General features: G+C 37.4%; 1 protein-coding gene across 2 annotated transcripts; it reads right to left on the minus strand.

Annotated features, from left to right (window-relative positions):
• Positions 1-1,543: 1,543 nt before the first annotated feature.
• LOC137950760 (uncharacterized) lies at positions 1,544-10,030 on the minus strand. 2 transcript variants are annotated; one of them, XM_068797368.1, is made up of 5 exons: positions 9,840-10,030; positions 7,166-9,644; positions 4,939-6,621; positions 3,277-3,517; positions 1,544-2,988 (listed from the first exon to the last, which is right to left on the minus strand). In XM_068797368.1, exons 2-5 carry the CDS (start codon positions 9,578-9,580, stop codon positions 2,408-2,410), a joined length of 4,920 nt encoding a protein of 1,639 aa, XP_068653469.1. In that variant the 5' UTR covers positions 9,581-9,644; positions 9,840-10,030; the 3' UTR covers positions 1,544-2,407. The 2 variants fall into 2 exon arrangements, with proteins under 2 accessions (XP_068653469.1, XP_068653470.1); XM_068797369.1 differs by having other exon boundaries at positions 7,166-10,030.
• Positions 10,031-13,891: the final 3,861 nt, after the last annotated feature.

Below are 13,891 nucleotides of genomic sequence, written 5' to 3' on the forward strand. Positions count from 1 at the left end.
TTTTCCTATCAAGATGGGCTAGAAAGTCGTATAGAAAAATTTTGAATAAGTATTTGACAATTGATGCTATAATACTTTTAGTATGAGGTAATTTTCATAACAATTTTTTGTTTGACATTTTATTTGATTAAAAATTTATCAATAAGTATAATAATATATTAGATTGATTATTAATTTTTATTTATTTCCATATAAGAGGCAATAAGAGGTCCATTTAACTTTCCTAAGAAAATTTTAAAATATTTATTGTAATTTTCTAGTAAGTCTCTAATAGTAATATGATTTTATTTTAATTTTTTTTTGGAAATATGTACCCTAGGAAAAATATTTCTAATTTTTCCTAGACTGTAAATTTTCAACCAGGGGCACTAAGGAGGCAATAGTAAATTTATGGCCAAATTCAAAAATTACAAAATAAGTTAGACAACATTTGGAGTAAAAAAGATTAATTTTGGTGGGTTCTAATCCATTATCGAGATTCAATCCTGAACCTCCCCTATCATTCTTTTTGTTTTAAATGTATGCATAATTTTATAAATAATTTATTTGACATATATTTTATGTAGGTTAATCACGAACTCGAATTCAGTTAAAATTATTAGGCTTGAACTCAATTACAATTTTAGACTTGAGGTTAGGTCGACTTGAACTCGAGTTCGAAATATTTAAATCAAACTTAGTTCGAACATAGGAAGGTGTTGGATTCGATGTACCCTTATGCCTAATTTTATGTAAAATGTATACATAATTTTATATATAATTTATTTGACATGTATTTTTTTAAAAGTTAAATGTATATTGGAGTTCGAACTCAAGACATATAATTTTTAAAAAAATTTAAATGAATGTTGAAACTTGAGTTCAGTTCGAACTTGGATAAATTTTTGGGCTCAAGTTCGATAACAATTTCAGGATCGAGGTTAGGTTTGGCTCAAACTCGAGTTCAAAATATTTAAATCAAACTCAACTCAAACATAAACAGGTTCGGGCTTGGCTCGGTTCGATGCCACCCCTGGTATAAGTATTCATTGGATAAACAAAGAAAATGAGGTCTCTTTTTTACCAAAGTAAGATTAAGTTCCCAGGACGAAATCATGAAAAAATGAAAATTGTTATAAGCAGAGAATCTGTTGCAACTATGTACTGCCCCTTCTTAAGACAATACAGAACGATTCTGTAATCTCCTCATGCAATGTCAAACGAAGGTCCAAACCCACCCACCATTAGCATGGTTTGCAAAGACAGCAATTACTTAGAAATGCACTTGGGTTTACTTCTTCAAATCAAGAAATTTAAGGTGTTCTAGAAACGGGTAATGGAGGTATAGTCAGGTTTTTGAAAACTTGCCCCAACCCACCTTGTCATCCTCAGCTTAGTGGATCTACCACACCCTGCACTTCAATTCTCTCTGTCATCAGTAAAACCAGCATAGCTGCTGTGATAGTCGCACAAGAAGTTCCATAATCTAAAACAACAAAATCATTCATCCTGGCTGTGTCTTTCACAGAATTGCCTCACCATTATTCCTTTCAAAAGATCCAAATTCACGTGTATGGAGTCCTGCAATAATGTGGTAAAAAAAGTACTTCACAAGTGTTCTGCAACCGATGTCCAAAACAAATTTCCCCGTTCCAATCATACAGTCAAGTAAAAAATTTATTGGCTCCTACAATTTATACATACCAGTGGAAGAATTTATACATTACCACCCATTCTCGAGGTAAAGGCTGCATTTTGAAACTCAGTTTGAGATGTAATACATGATACTTACACTTCTTTCGTGATCAGACCGATCGAAATACACTTCAGCAGGGTCCTCCCTGCCTGCACCTGTAAAAAGTTTCAGAGTACAATTTGTCCTACCAACACCATCAACCATCACTAGACTTCGGGGGTTTTCTGATACAAAAATGGTCTGACTTCTCTGGTGTAGCACTATTATTAAATGAGTAAGAAGCAAGAAAAGATATATCTATGTACAATGATCAGCAAACAAAATTCTACACAACATCCTTTTTCCCTACAGAGAACATGTCCTCCTGCAAAATTTGGGCCCACAATTAACTCAACCAATTCACAGCCATTGCCAGCAATGCAGCAAATATCTCCCATCTGTCTTGACCCTGCAGAGCCACCCTGCCGAGAGTTCACTGAGTGAACATCATTTACGACAAAACAACATCCATGGTTTTTTCATGAGATTGAACAGCAGTCTTGTCCAGGGTTGTCTTAGAACCCACCATTTAAGATACAACAACATTGTGCTTTTTCATTTGGTTGAACAGCTCTGACCAAGTGATAGACACAAAAACCATCAAGACACTGAATGGCTGCCAGGTCAAATGCTTGAACCCCCAATCCAATAATTTTAAGCATAGGCCACGTGTCTGAATTTTGCGTTGGACTTCTATCCATCACCAATCAACTCTTTCTCAGTGGCTTTCATTGCATCTGCAGTCATAAGTGCAACAACAGCTTTGTGTAGTGCAACTTCCGCCCTATGCAATAGCCTCTGAGCTTTCTCCCGCTTTAGTTTAGCCATGTTTGTTGCATGCTGAGCAGCGCTAGAAGCATCTCTCAACCTGAATTCGTCATAATCTAGACCACCAATCTGTTCAACTCTATGTCTTTGAAACCCATCTGGTGTGTACTGGTGCTTCACAGAAGGCCACTCTGGCAAACCCATATTATACCGAGATACTCCATTTCTCTTACCCATGGATCTTTGACTATCAAGCATCCCACCAACAATTGTAGAACCACCATAGGATGTATGCATCCCCATTTTCTTTGATTTGCTCCTGAGGAAGTTTGGATACTGAATCCTTTCGGACCTGCCACTGCTCGTAGATATAACTCCAGGCCATGATACATCTCTTGGAGAAAGCTTTGGTGATGATTGATACCACAAGGAAGCATCAGATTCATGGTTATGAGAAGAAATGACATATTTCTCCTCCCCATTGGAGAAGCCATTCAGCTTCCTACCTATTGACACAAAGAATGGAGCATTACAAAGTTAGAAAAGGATTTGAAGTAAAAAAAAATACATACGTTCAGGCAGGTAGAGTTGATACAGAACAGAGCATTCAACCAACTCAAAATACGACACTGCAAAATATGTCATGAATCAGCAAAACAGAGAACGGTCCATGCTCCATTTGGACAGTGTCAATATGAACATCACAATGGTAGAGAAAATCCAGCACATAACTTTGATTTTCAGAGCATTTGTAAGGCAATTGTGCTCATGCAAAAGAAGGAAATGGTACTTACTGAGAACTTGAATGCCAACTTGATCTCTGGAGAAAGCACCGTTATGTCCAGTTAACTTCCTTTGTGACCTTTGCTTTGAACCTTTATTGGGCACTTCAAGGCCACGTGGCCTCAAACAGAATGCAAACATTGGAGGCTTCTGAAGCTCATTCTCTTTGAATCCATTTGAAAAGCTGGGTATTTTGCTAACTGCCAGTTCCCACTCTTTCAATTGCTGCTGGTAACACTCCCACAATGCAGGCTAAATCCAGCATAAAGACAGACAATGAGAAAAGCAGTGCAACACTGATCGAGTTAAAGAATTTTAACAAGTTCACTACCAAATTCAACTCTGCGACACTGTAGGAATAACACTTACAGAAAAGAGGCTTTCTACCAGCCAAGTGACATGTTCATCATAAGCATGACAAAAAGAAAATAGTGAAGGTGAAATTTTATTCAAAAAGGTAAAGGCTAAAGACAACAAAATCAAACTAGAAAGATTTGAGCGAAAATCAAAGCATCAAACTCTCAAGCACAAATTCACACGATTTTCCTGAAAATAAATATCAAAATTCAACTATACCAGGATAAGCAGAACACGTATATTACATATACATGCATATTTATTTCGCAGAAACAAAGAAAGTTTTCAGAAAATCAATATCAAAGTTCAACTATACCAACATAAGCAGAAAGGTACATCAAGAGTTAGACATGCAAGACAAAATGTATATTGAGTACACATGCATATTTATTTTACAGACACAGAAGTAGGGTGCAGCAGTACAAACTGAAAACCACGAGAAAACCTTATGAATGTAATGTTAAGACCTAAAATTGTTCACAGTGCTTTGCCAAACCCAAAAATGAAACTAGACGAAGCAATCCAAATGATGCATAAAAGAAGCCAAACTGAACCCAGCCATAAGTGGGAATAGACTCTAAAAATAATGATATAAAAAATTGTTCACTGTGCGCTTTGCCAAACCCAAAAAAGAAACTAGACGAAGCAATCCAAATGATGCATAAAAGAAGCCAAACTGAACCCAGCCATAAGTGGGAATAGATTCTGATAATAATGATATAAACTAAACCAAGATGAGAATAGCACAAGCACAAACAAAAATCAAATTTATTAGACAAACTACAAACAAAACCCCGAAAACATGGTGGACTGCAAAAGAATGCCTCACTAGGCTTATTTCAAACAAATGCAGAAATGAAGCAGTCTTAGATGAGAATTCAGGGGCAGAACAGCATGATCCACCAAAGGAAGAGGAAAACAGATTTGAGAAAATTCATTTTCACGCAGAACACCTTACAGAATCTTCTAAAATGGAAATGAAACACTTGAGTCAGAAAGCTTAGGATATAACAACCACTAATACCATTAGTATGTAGTAAAGTTCTACTCCTATTTTCATGCAGGATATCTAGTATGGCTCAGCAAATCTGTTTTAAAGTAGCAAATCTATTACAAATAAATCAGTAATATGTTTCAGGTAGGCCAAGTTATATAGCCTTCTACTAATTCTTCCTACAGGTTCAGCAAGAAAGACGACATCCTATTTCTAAGGTACACATCAAACTGATCTAGACAAAACACTTGGTATGACATTCAATATAAATTTCAGTAAGTATTCAAAAACAAAAACAAAAAAAGTGGAAAAAAATGCAGACCTGAAACTGCCTGATCAAAGGCATCCCTTTTCTCTTCCTCTTTTGCTGCCAATGCTCATGAATTGCTTTAACAAGATATGTTGGGCCTAACCCATCCATAACCTGCTCTATCTCATCATGATTGAAGCTATCCTGCTGTCTTGCATAAGAAACTTTCTCAAACGTGTCCATGATTTTCTCAAACAACTCATCAGAAATGTCTGTTGGTTCATTCCCCTCCAAATTTGAAGAATTTCTCATTTTTGAAATGAAACCTTCATCATCACTGTCCAAGTCATATACTGCCCTAGATGGGTCTAGACCTATATCAACCTCAGTTCCTACTTGCCGATAATACTTTGGAGAGCTTCTTACAAATGGCACTTCAACTACATTATCATCACAGTCATCAACCAGACGAACCCCAGGAATCGGAATATTTTTAACCACAGCAGCGCGGACGTTTCTATTATAGCATTCTTCATGCATCTCTTTGAAAATATTCCACTGGCTTCTATCCACAAACTCCAAAGTCCAATCTTTACCACCTTTCCACATTATTGCATGTGTGTAACGGTTTGTTATTCCAGGCTGCAAAAACTGGTGTGCCTTATGTGTATATTTAGTCACACCAGAAGATTTCACCAGAAGTTTCCAATCCTTGTGATCAACCATTTCAAGAACAACTACTGCCCTACATTCTCTCCACCCACGATCCCCAACTATGATCAAGATATTTGCAATACACGAGAAAGCCTCAGGGTCTCTCTGAGGGCTTTCTGAACCATCAGCTGTCCACCTTGCACTATCAGTTTTTATTCTCTTGTAAGGACGACCCCTACGATGATGACTTCTGGGTTTTGAACCAAATTCATGACCCCCAAAAGGTAACAGATATGAAGCTGGACTTCTTGGCTTCTGGGTACCATTAGCAAAGCCACCACGGAAAAAATCAGACCTCGCATCTGACCACAGTTTAGGACGATAACCAAAAGAAGAAATAGAGCCAATCCTGTTTCGATGCCATGCACTTCTGGGTCCGGTTGGTTTAGGACTCTGGACAGCACACGCCAAATCTGTCGAAGACTCTTGTGCATTCGATGCTTCTCTGTAAAATTGAGACCTCTCATCTTGCCCATGTGATGCATTTAAACAACACATAAAACATCCTGTTTTTGACCTGTTTGGTAAACATTGTTCCTCAGGAACTGAAGAAAGTGCCTGTGACTCATCACATTGCCATGATCCCACCTGGCTGGGACTCCTTCCATGCTTTCCTGAACCATGCTCCTCAACAGAAGCTTCAATGGCATTCAATTCACTGCTTGAGAAGCCCTTTGACTTCGTCTGATCACCATCGCTGTTTACACGAAAAACATCAGTCTCAACCTTGGAACGTACACATCTAGAAGTTACTGTAACTCCTGGAACTTGGCCTGAAAAACCCTCAACAAAGGAACAGTCATGACCAGTCAGTGGAATAGCGTTCTCTAGACCTCCTTTTGGACCTGTTTCATCATGATTGTGGATGCTGATGGAAGCAACATTGTTTTCCATCAACAACTTTAGATGCAGACTTAAAAAGATGGTGGGAGCAGCAGAGAAAGAAAGGACAAAGGGAGGAAGCCTTCGAAAGTTATCAACATGATAGCGAGATGAGCAGTCCAAATGAGTAGCACAAAGCCTGGACCTTCTCACCATAACCTGGATAAAAAATTTAGTTACTACCAAAATGTAACTAAAAGTTACAGCCAAACCTGTACTTAACAAATCAAACCACTTTGCAATTAGTGTCAAGTATTCAAGTATCAAAAAGAGACCTTCTGCCAGTTTCACCAAAAAAATGCTCATATTCATCACAGGTGCAAAAAACTTGTGATGCCAACTATTGATGTTTTAAAACTGATCATTTGGACGAATCCCAACCAATGTGGTCAAAATCATCAGTTTGAAACCCTCTAAAGCATATGTCAAAAAAATGAATAGGAACTTCAACAGTCTATACCAAGAAAAGAGACCCTTTATATTATTATAATGGTAAGTACGATCTACCACTTTCAACAACCATTTTATGGTGCATGTAATTGCAAGAGACTCACCAGAATTCCTCAAGCAAACTATTGGTTCAGAAAAATTTTAACTTGAGAATGGTGCATAAGTATCCATAAAGAAAATGATAACAGTAAAACAAAAAATAATACACATTAAGAACACAGCAACTGTGTTGAACAAAAGAACCAAAAAGTACCTCATGTGATACCCTCCTGCCAGATGATAAAATGCCAGGTCTTCTGTCCATTCCCTCTTCAAGGATCCTGATATTAGCATAAGTACATTCAGAGAGAGGTAGCTCCTTCATAATTCTACAATGATGCTTAAGCTTGTTATCCAGGTATTCCCAAACTGAATTTTTAAGCTCCATGAAACTGTAGAATACAAATACCAGCTCCCTGCTTAGATCCTGAAAACCTGAAAACTTAAATTTAATCGAGGTGACAGGCAACTGCAGATCCACAAGCTTCCCATTCTTATTGGACCGATGGAAAACATAGAGAATCATACAAAGAAACTCTACAGCTTGAATTAGACACCCTTCAAACAACAAAAACCTCAACCCCACAAGGTTGTCCACAAAGAGCATCTCCAGTAGGACTTGAGGCCATAAGATCATCACAGTGCCACACCAAGTCTGTGGAGGAGAACAGCACCAAGAATATTTGGCACCAGTGGGACATTTAAAGACACGTCGCAGTGGTAAATTAGATACCAACTTTACTTTTCCTGATTTGACTGGATGTATAGATAATTTGAGAGAAGCAAAACTTTCACCATGCCACCATATAACATCTGAGCAATTCAACTCTTTCACATTACAATGTTGAAAGCCACCATCGTACTCATATTGTAGAAAATTTTCAGAACCAGCTCTAGCCAGACCATCATGTCTAGAGTTTTCCCCCAATAGTGCACCCAGTCTCCATTCTCTCTGACGGTAACGCCTTCTATAATAGACAAGAGTTGCCTTCCTATTGTTGGAGAATGCCATCATAGACCTTCCCGCAACATCTCTAATATCCATTCCCTCACAGCCCAGAGGATTTTCCAATAACCTGTTACTTGTTTTAGACAAACCCGCACCCAAGCACCCATCTGGGGTACCACCTGAATTCTCAGACAAAACAGAAGGCAATGAAGATGGTTTGTCCCACTTTTTAAGAGAGTTAGTTTTTACTCGATGATTTGACCTAGCCAACCATGATATGATCGTCTCCGTGTCCATAAACCCACCACTACTATTATCACCAACAGAACCAACATTCCCAGCAGAATCCTTCGATCCTCCTTCCACACATATTTTTTCAGTAGGAAGTAATAACAGCTTGAACCTCTCATTTTGAAGGTTAATCCACTCCTCATCTCGATCATCATATTTGACATGATGCAACTTCGTCGCTGGTTCATAATTTTTAATGAGCCCAAAGTACCAACTTTGGTCCAAGGGCCAATAAACTTTTATCCTCTTGTTTATGACCCAATAGGGATCAACATTCCCAACACTTAACTCATAGAAATGACGCCTTTTCCGGACCAGTCCTTTCTGCTTCCACTGATTTCTTGGTCGCAGCACTCTGCCTTGTGTGCCATCAGATGAGCTTTTACGTTTTCTATCAACGGAGTAAAATGAAGATTCATTGGCTGATTGAGTGGTGGATTCCGAAGGGTTACTGCAAAAACCGGTGCAACTTGGATCAAAACGAGAAGAGAGCATCCTCGCTGCATTCTGTTCCAGGTTCTCCTGATCATCATCTTCATAGTCTTTAAAAGTCCCATTGGATTTCTCATTTGAGGCCTTGATAGTTTGATTTTCACCAGGAAATATTCGCCTTCTCCTCTGACTATGCCGAGCCCTTCCTGAAGTCTCTCGTGAGACCGAGGCCCCACTTAATTGTACAGCACCATCTTCTTCTTTGGAACTCAAAGATGAAATGGTTTTATTGAGTCCATCGTGTTTAAACTCCTCCAGAATCCTCTCTTTCTTAAATTTACTGCTTGTTAACTTTCTTTTATGGACTTCAGAACTGCTTCTGCTACTAGAATTTGAGAGGCTAGTCACTCTCTTAGAACCAGAACTAATTGCTGGCTTACTTACATGATTGCTATCTAATTTCTTTCTGCCAAAGACACCCCTTGCATGCTGTGGGATTGATTTAACATTATTATCCTCCAAATTTTGAGAAGGAATGCTGTCATCCGGTAAATTCTCTTCTGAGGGCACTGACCTGTATTTCTTTGCATTCAGCTTTTTCCCTTCAAAAACAAACCCATTCAACTTCAAACCAACTCTTTTAAGATCAGGAGATCCAGAAGGAAAAGAATCGTCATCTCCCTCTTTTGAGTTTCCAATGCAAGTTTGAAAAGAACTGAGCGAAACCTCTTTTTTACCTTTCTTCCTCTTTTTCACTTGTGCATTAGGATTCCACTCCTTGGGGGAAGATCCATGCTCCGGCTTCACTCCCCTGCCTCCCAGACTCGAACCTTGGTTTTTTATCTCATCTCCTCCCACTGATAATTTAGTTTTATCCACATATAGACTCTGCAGATCCAAAGATCTAGAGTGTTTCGAGATTCTAATACTATCTGATCTTTCTACGCTACTTTCCATCTAGCGATCCTCAGCCCGGGTGCAAGAAACAAAAACCCCCAGTTTTCAGCATCCATCATACATGCTGCACGCATCAAAACTGCATTTCAGACAGGATATCTATGTTCGACAATCACGATCCGTGAAGAAAAACAGGAAATTTAATTCTATAACGCCAGCGAAGCAATCAAACCCGTCCGTGGCAAGATCCGGCCCCTTCAATTTACCTAAAATCATTTCGTTTCATCAAGGCCCCCGAAAAAAACGAAGAAACACGTACCCGGATAAAAATTGTCAAGGGCAAACGCGCTCTCCACCGTCCACCGCGATTTGCCGACAGAAATTCATCATTCCCCGCCTTCGAATCGCGAGATCCACGACTTGTTTCGGTTTTTCAAATTTTACCCCAGAAACGAAAACAGAGTTAGGGTTTCGTCGATTTCACGAGACCAAGGGTTTAGAGATTAGACAGGAAAAAAAAAAAGAAAAAAACATAAATTTTACGAACAAAAAATAGGGCTCCGCTGTCCCTCCAGTCCGACTGACGCACGATCTGGCCCCAACGGTGACGATCTATTCCCAGATTAAGAAAAACCCTAATAGCATTAAATGGATTTCGAGAATTTCGGAGTAGACGAGAGAGAAGTGTACGGCCAAGATGCGCTGAGTAGACGACACGGACGGACAAGATCAAACTCTAACCCCCTCAAGTAGTTCGATCTTTATGCAGGCGGAACTAAATTGGGAAAAGGCCTTCTAAGTCTTCTTACCGTGTTTTTTCTATCTAATACCCGAAAAAGGGAAAACATAACTACCCCGCGGCTTGTATAAAATATCGGCAAATGCCACTAGTCGACGTTTTGAAAAGGCATAGACTATTAGACCGCGCCCCCAAATCCAAATCTCGTTACTCGTTAGTTATTTAGGAAGAGGAGCAAAGTTCGGGTGACCCGCAGGACGACGCCAGACGGTCGCCTCGGGCGGTTTTCGAACGCCAGGTGGCACGCCACTTAGTATACGGCACAAACAGAAGTCAGGAGTGAATTTGCAGGGAAAATGACGTCCCGTGGACAAAAACGTGGACGGTTGCGCACGAGCCAACCTACCATTCTAATGGTCCGTTTGACTAACCTTGCGGGTGTAAGTGGGTCTGATAATCATCTCAAAGTGGGCCAAGACCTAAGTAATTAATTTTATAGTCTTAAATATGCTTCATATTGTTTTAAAGAGATCTTAATTTGAAATTAGGGTAGAAATTTTTTTTAGGTCTGTTTCAGTAATAAATCAAAGCAGGCTTCTTAAACCCATTGTTGATTATAATAGCTAACTCACCAACTACATAAAACAAAACAAGAGCAACAACGTCATCCAATTATCTCAACACCAAAGTGTATGATTCAATTAAAACACGAGGATTGCACATGAGCGGCAATGAGACCAAGTGTTGGAATTCAAGAGAGTAGAAAAGGCAACAACTGCTTCTCTTATCAAAGCAGGTGACATGTGTTTTGCTATTGTTTATGTCTAGTAACAATGTGTTGATTAACAAAGAAGGAATTTTGAAATATTTATATTCTGGCTTCAAGAAGCATGGAGTATAGCAGTAACGTGAAGCATGAAGTATAACAGTAACGTATCAATGTTATTGTTGTTGTTGAATGCTTACCTAGAATTTTGAATGTTGATTATCTCAAATCTTTTCTATGTTTTTGTTGAATGCCACGAAATCTTTTCTTTTGTTTCTACTCCCAACACTGCATGGAGTTCTCCATGTTGGCCAAAATTAACCTACTACAAATATTCTAAAAAACAAAGAGAAAAGCAAGATAAGGAACCGAGAGTAATCAGCATACAAGATCATTCCATATCCAAATTGAAAAATAAAGCAAAAATCATAAACACCGATAGAGGCCAATCCAAATCAACCAAAAATTAGAATCCCGACGAACTAGCGCAATATCATAAATACCAATCCTTCAAAGACTTCCAACAAGGAATCACGGGACAGGGTGAAAGAGTTGTGAATTCTGAAGAATGAATCTTGTGGCGTGATTTTTGGATTTATAGCAACAACAAATACTACCAACTCTACCTGATCTTTCGAGACTCAAACGGAAACTTTCCAAACAGAAAAAATGACCTACTAATACTATAATATCTTTGACGATAATTTTTTTTTGTCAATGGAAGTAACTTCATCAATCAATGGGAATAGCTTTGGTTTATCCCAAGATAACTTCATCAATCCGCAAGTTTCAAACGGAAACATACAATGGCAATGGTGTGCTGGTTTGCAGTCACCTTTTCGAATAGAAGGGCTTGTCAAGACACAACAATGAAACAAGTGGAGGTGGTCAGGAAATAACAAAGAGGATTCAAAATCAAGGTTGACACAACAATACCGAAGCAACAACAATGGAAGCCACTAGCAAACCCATTCTCAACTGAATAGAGTGATGATGTCTGAGTTCAAATGATAGTCTTCTTTCCTCCATGTAGAGTTTCTTTGATTTCTTGGAATAAAAAAACAAACTTCATGAGTAGAGTAATGACATGGGTTCCCATCTTAAAACAAAGAAAAAGATAAAGAAGTCAATCAAACACCAAGCGGCATCTGAAATGCTTACGGAGAGAAGAACTCATTCACCAAGCAACATCTAATAAAAAACTGGGTAGAGAAAAAAAGCAACTAAAATCCTGAAAATCAATCACCGCTCTGATACCATGTTGATTTTTAGGATTCCATAGGTAATAAGGTTAAGTAAAGGAGAGAAAAAAGGAGGAAAGAGGAAGAACAAATTAGAAAGAACATGATACACGTCCAAGAGAGAGGAGCGAAATGCATGTCAAGGGAAGATGAGGAAAGACATTAGGGTATTGGACTTAGCCAAACCCTCCCCCTTAACTTGTATTTATAGATATTAAATATACTAATATTCTTCACCCCAATAAGAGTGAATAAGAGACATAAATCATAAACTAATTACATCAGTGTCACCCTAATTACTAGGGGTGGCATCGAGCCGAGTCGAGCCCGACCCTCCTTATGTTCGAGCTGAGCTTGATTTCAATATTTCGAGCCGAGCCTCGTCTCGAGCCTAAAATTGTTATCGAGCTCGAGCCCAACGAGTTCGTGCCAAGCTCGAGCCTCAATATACATTTAAAACTTTTCAAAAAATATATATCAAATAAAATGTATATAAAATACATTTTACATAAATTTGGGCATAACCTATATATATAATACGTGTATAAGATCGGGCATAACCTCTACTTAAAATTAAGCATTATCTATATATATAATACTTGTAAAAAATTCGGCATGACCTCTACTTAAAATTGGGCATAATCAATATACATAATACTTGCATAAACACTCCATAAATACTCCATAAAATTGTCTATACATTCCATAAATACTCCATGAAATTGTTTATACACTCCATAAAATAGTCTAAAACTCCATACACTGGATAATATTATAAATAAACTTCATACAATAATCAAATACAACAAAATTAAATGAAATATCACTATCAATTTACAATCACCCAAATAAAAACTATAAATCCTTTAAATAAAATCCTATTACTATTTGAGACTTACTAGAAAATTACAAGAAATATTTTAAATTTTTCTTAGCAAAGTTAAATGGACCTCTTATTGCCTTTTCTAAGGAAATAAATAAAAATTAATAATTAATCTAATATATTATTATACTTATCAATAAATTTTTAATCACATAAAATGTCAAACACAAAATTGCTATGAAAATTGCCTCATGCTCAAAGTATTATATCATCAACTGTCAAATACTTATTCAAAATTTTTCTATATGGTTTTCTAACCCATCTTGGTAAGAAAATATTACTTAGAAAATTATATGATTTTTTAAAAATAATCTTTAATTAGAAAAATATTTTGAAAAAACATGAGGCACTAATGGTCCCTATATTTCTACTAAAAATGTCTTTTCAACATTTATTGAAAAAACCACTAATAGTATTTAGAAACGTATTTCTACTAAAATATCTTTTCAATTTCTTTAAGAGCCACGAGGAAGGGACAAAGAATTTTTTTTTCCTTGTTTATGATCTCGCACATAGGGGTGCATTTGAATAAATTATATATAAAATTATACATACATTTTAAAAAAATATAATGATAGGAGAGGTTCAGGATTGAATTTCAATAATGGATTAAAATGCACCAATATTAATTTTTTTTACTCCAATTGTTGTCTAGCTTGTAATCTGGCCATAAATTTACTATGGCCACCATAGTGCTCCTAGATGAAAATTTATATTATAGGAAAAACTAAAAATATTTTTC

Source organism: Aristolochia californica, unplaced genomic scaffold (assembly GCF_029961685.1).
Source record: "Aristolochia californica isolate CCGP_79_NKW_82.1479 unplaced genomic scaffold, dmAriCali1.0.hap1 SCAF_14, whole genome shotgun sequence".
Classification (NCBI taxonomy): domain Eukaryota; kingdom Viridiplantae; phylum Streptophyta; class Magnoliopsida; order Piperales; family Aristolochiaceae; genus Aristolochia; species Aristolochia californica.

Coding starts and splice junctions, on each gene's coding strand:
- LOC137950760 (XM_068797368.1), bottom strand. CDS start 9,580: ATGGAAAGTAGCGTAGAAAGATCAGATAGTATTAGAATCTCGAAACAC. Junction 6,622..7,165: donor GCAGGAGGGTATCACATGAG/GTACTTTTTGGT, acceptor TTTTTTATCCAG/GTTATGGTGAGAAGGTCCAG. Junction 2,989..3,276: donor AGTTGGCATTCAAGTTCTCA/GTAAGTACCATT, acceptor TTGTGTCAATAG/GTAGGAAGCTGAATGGCTTC.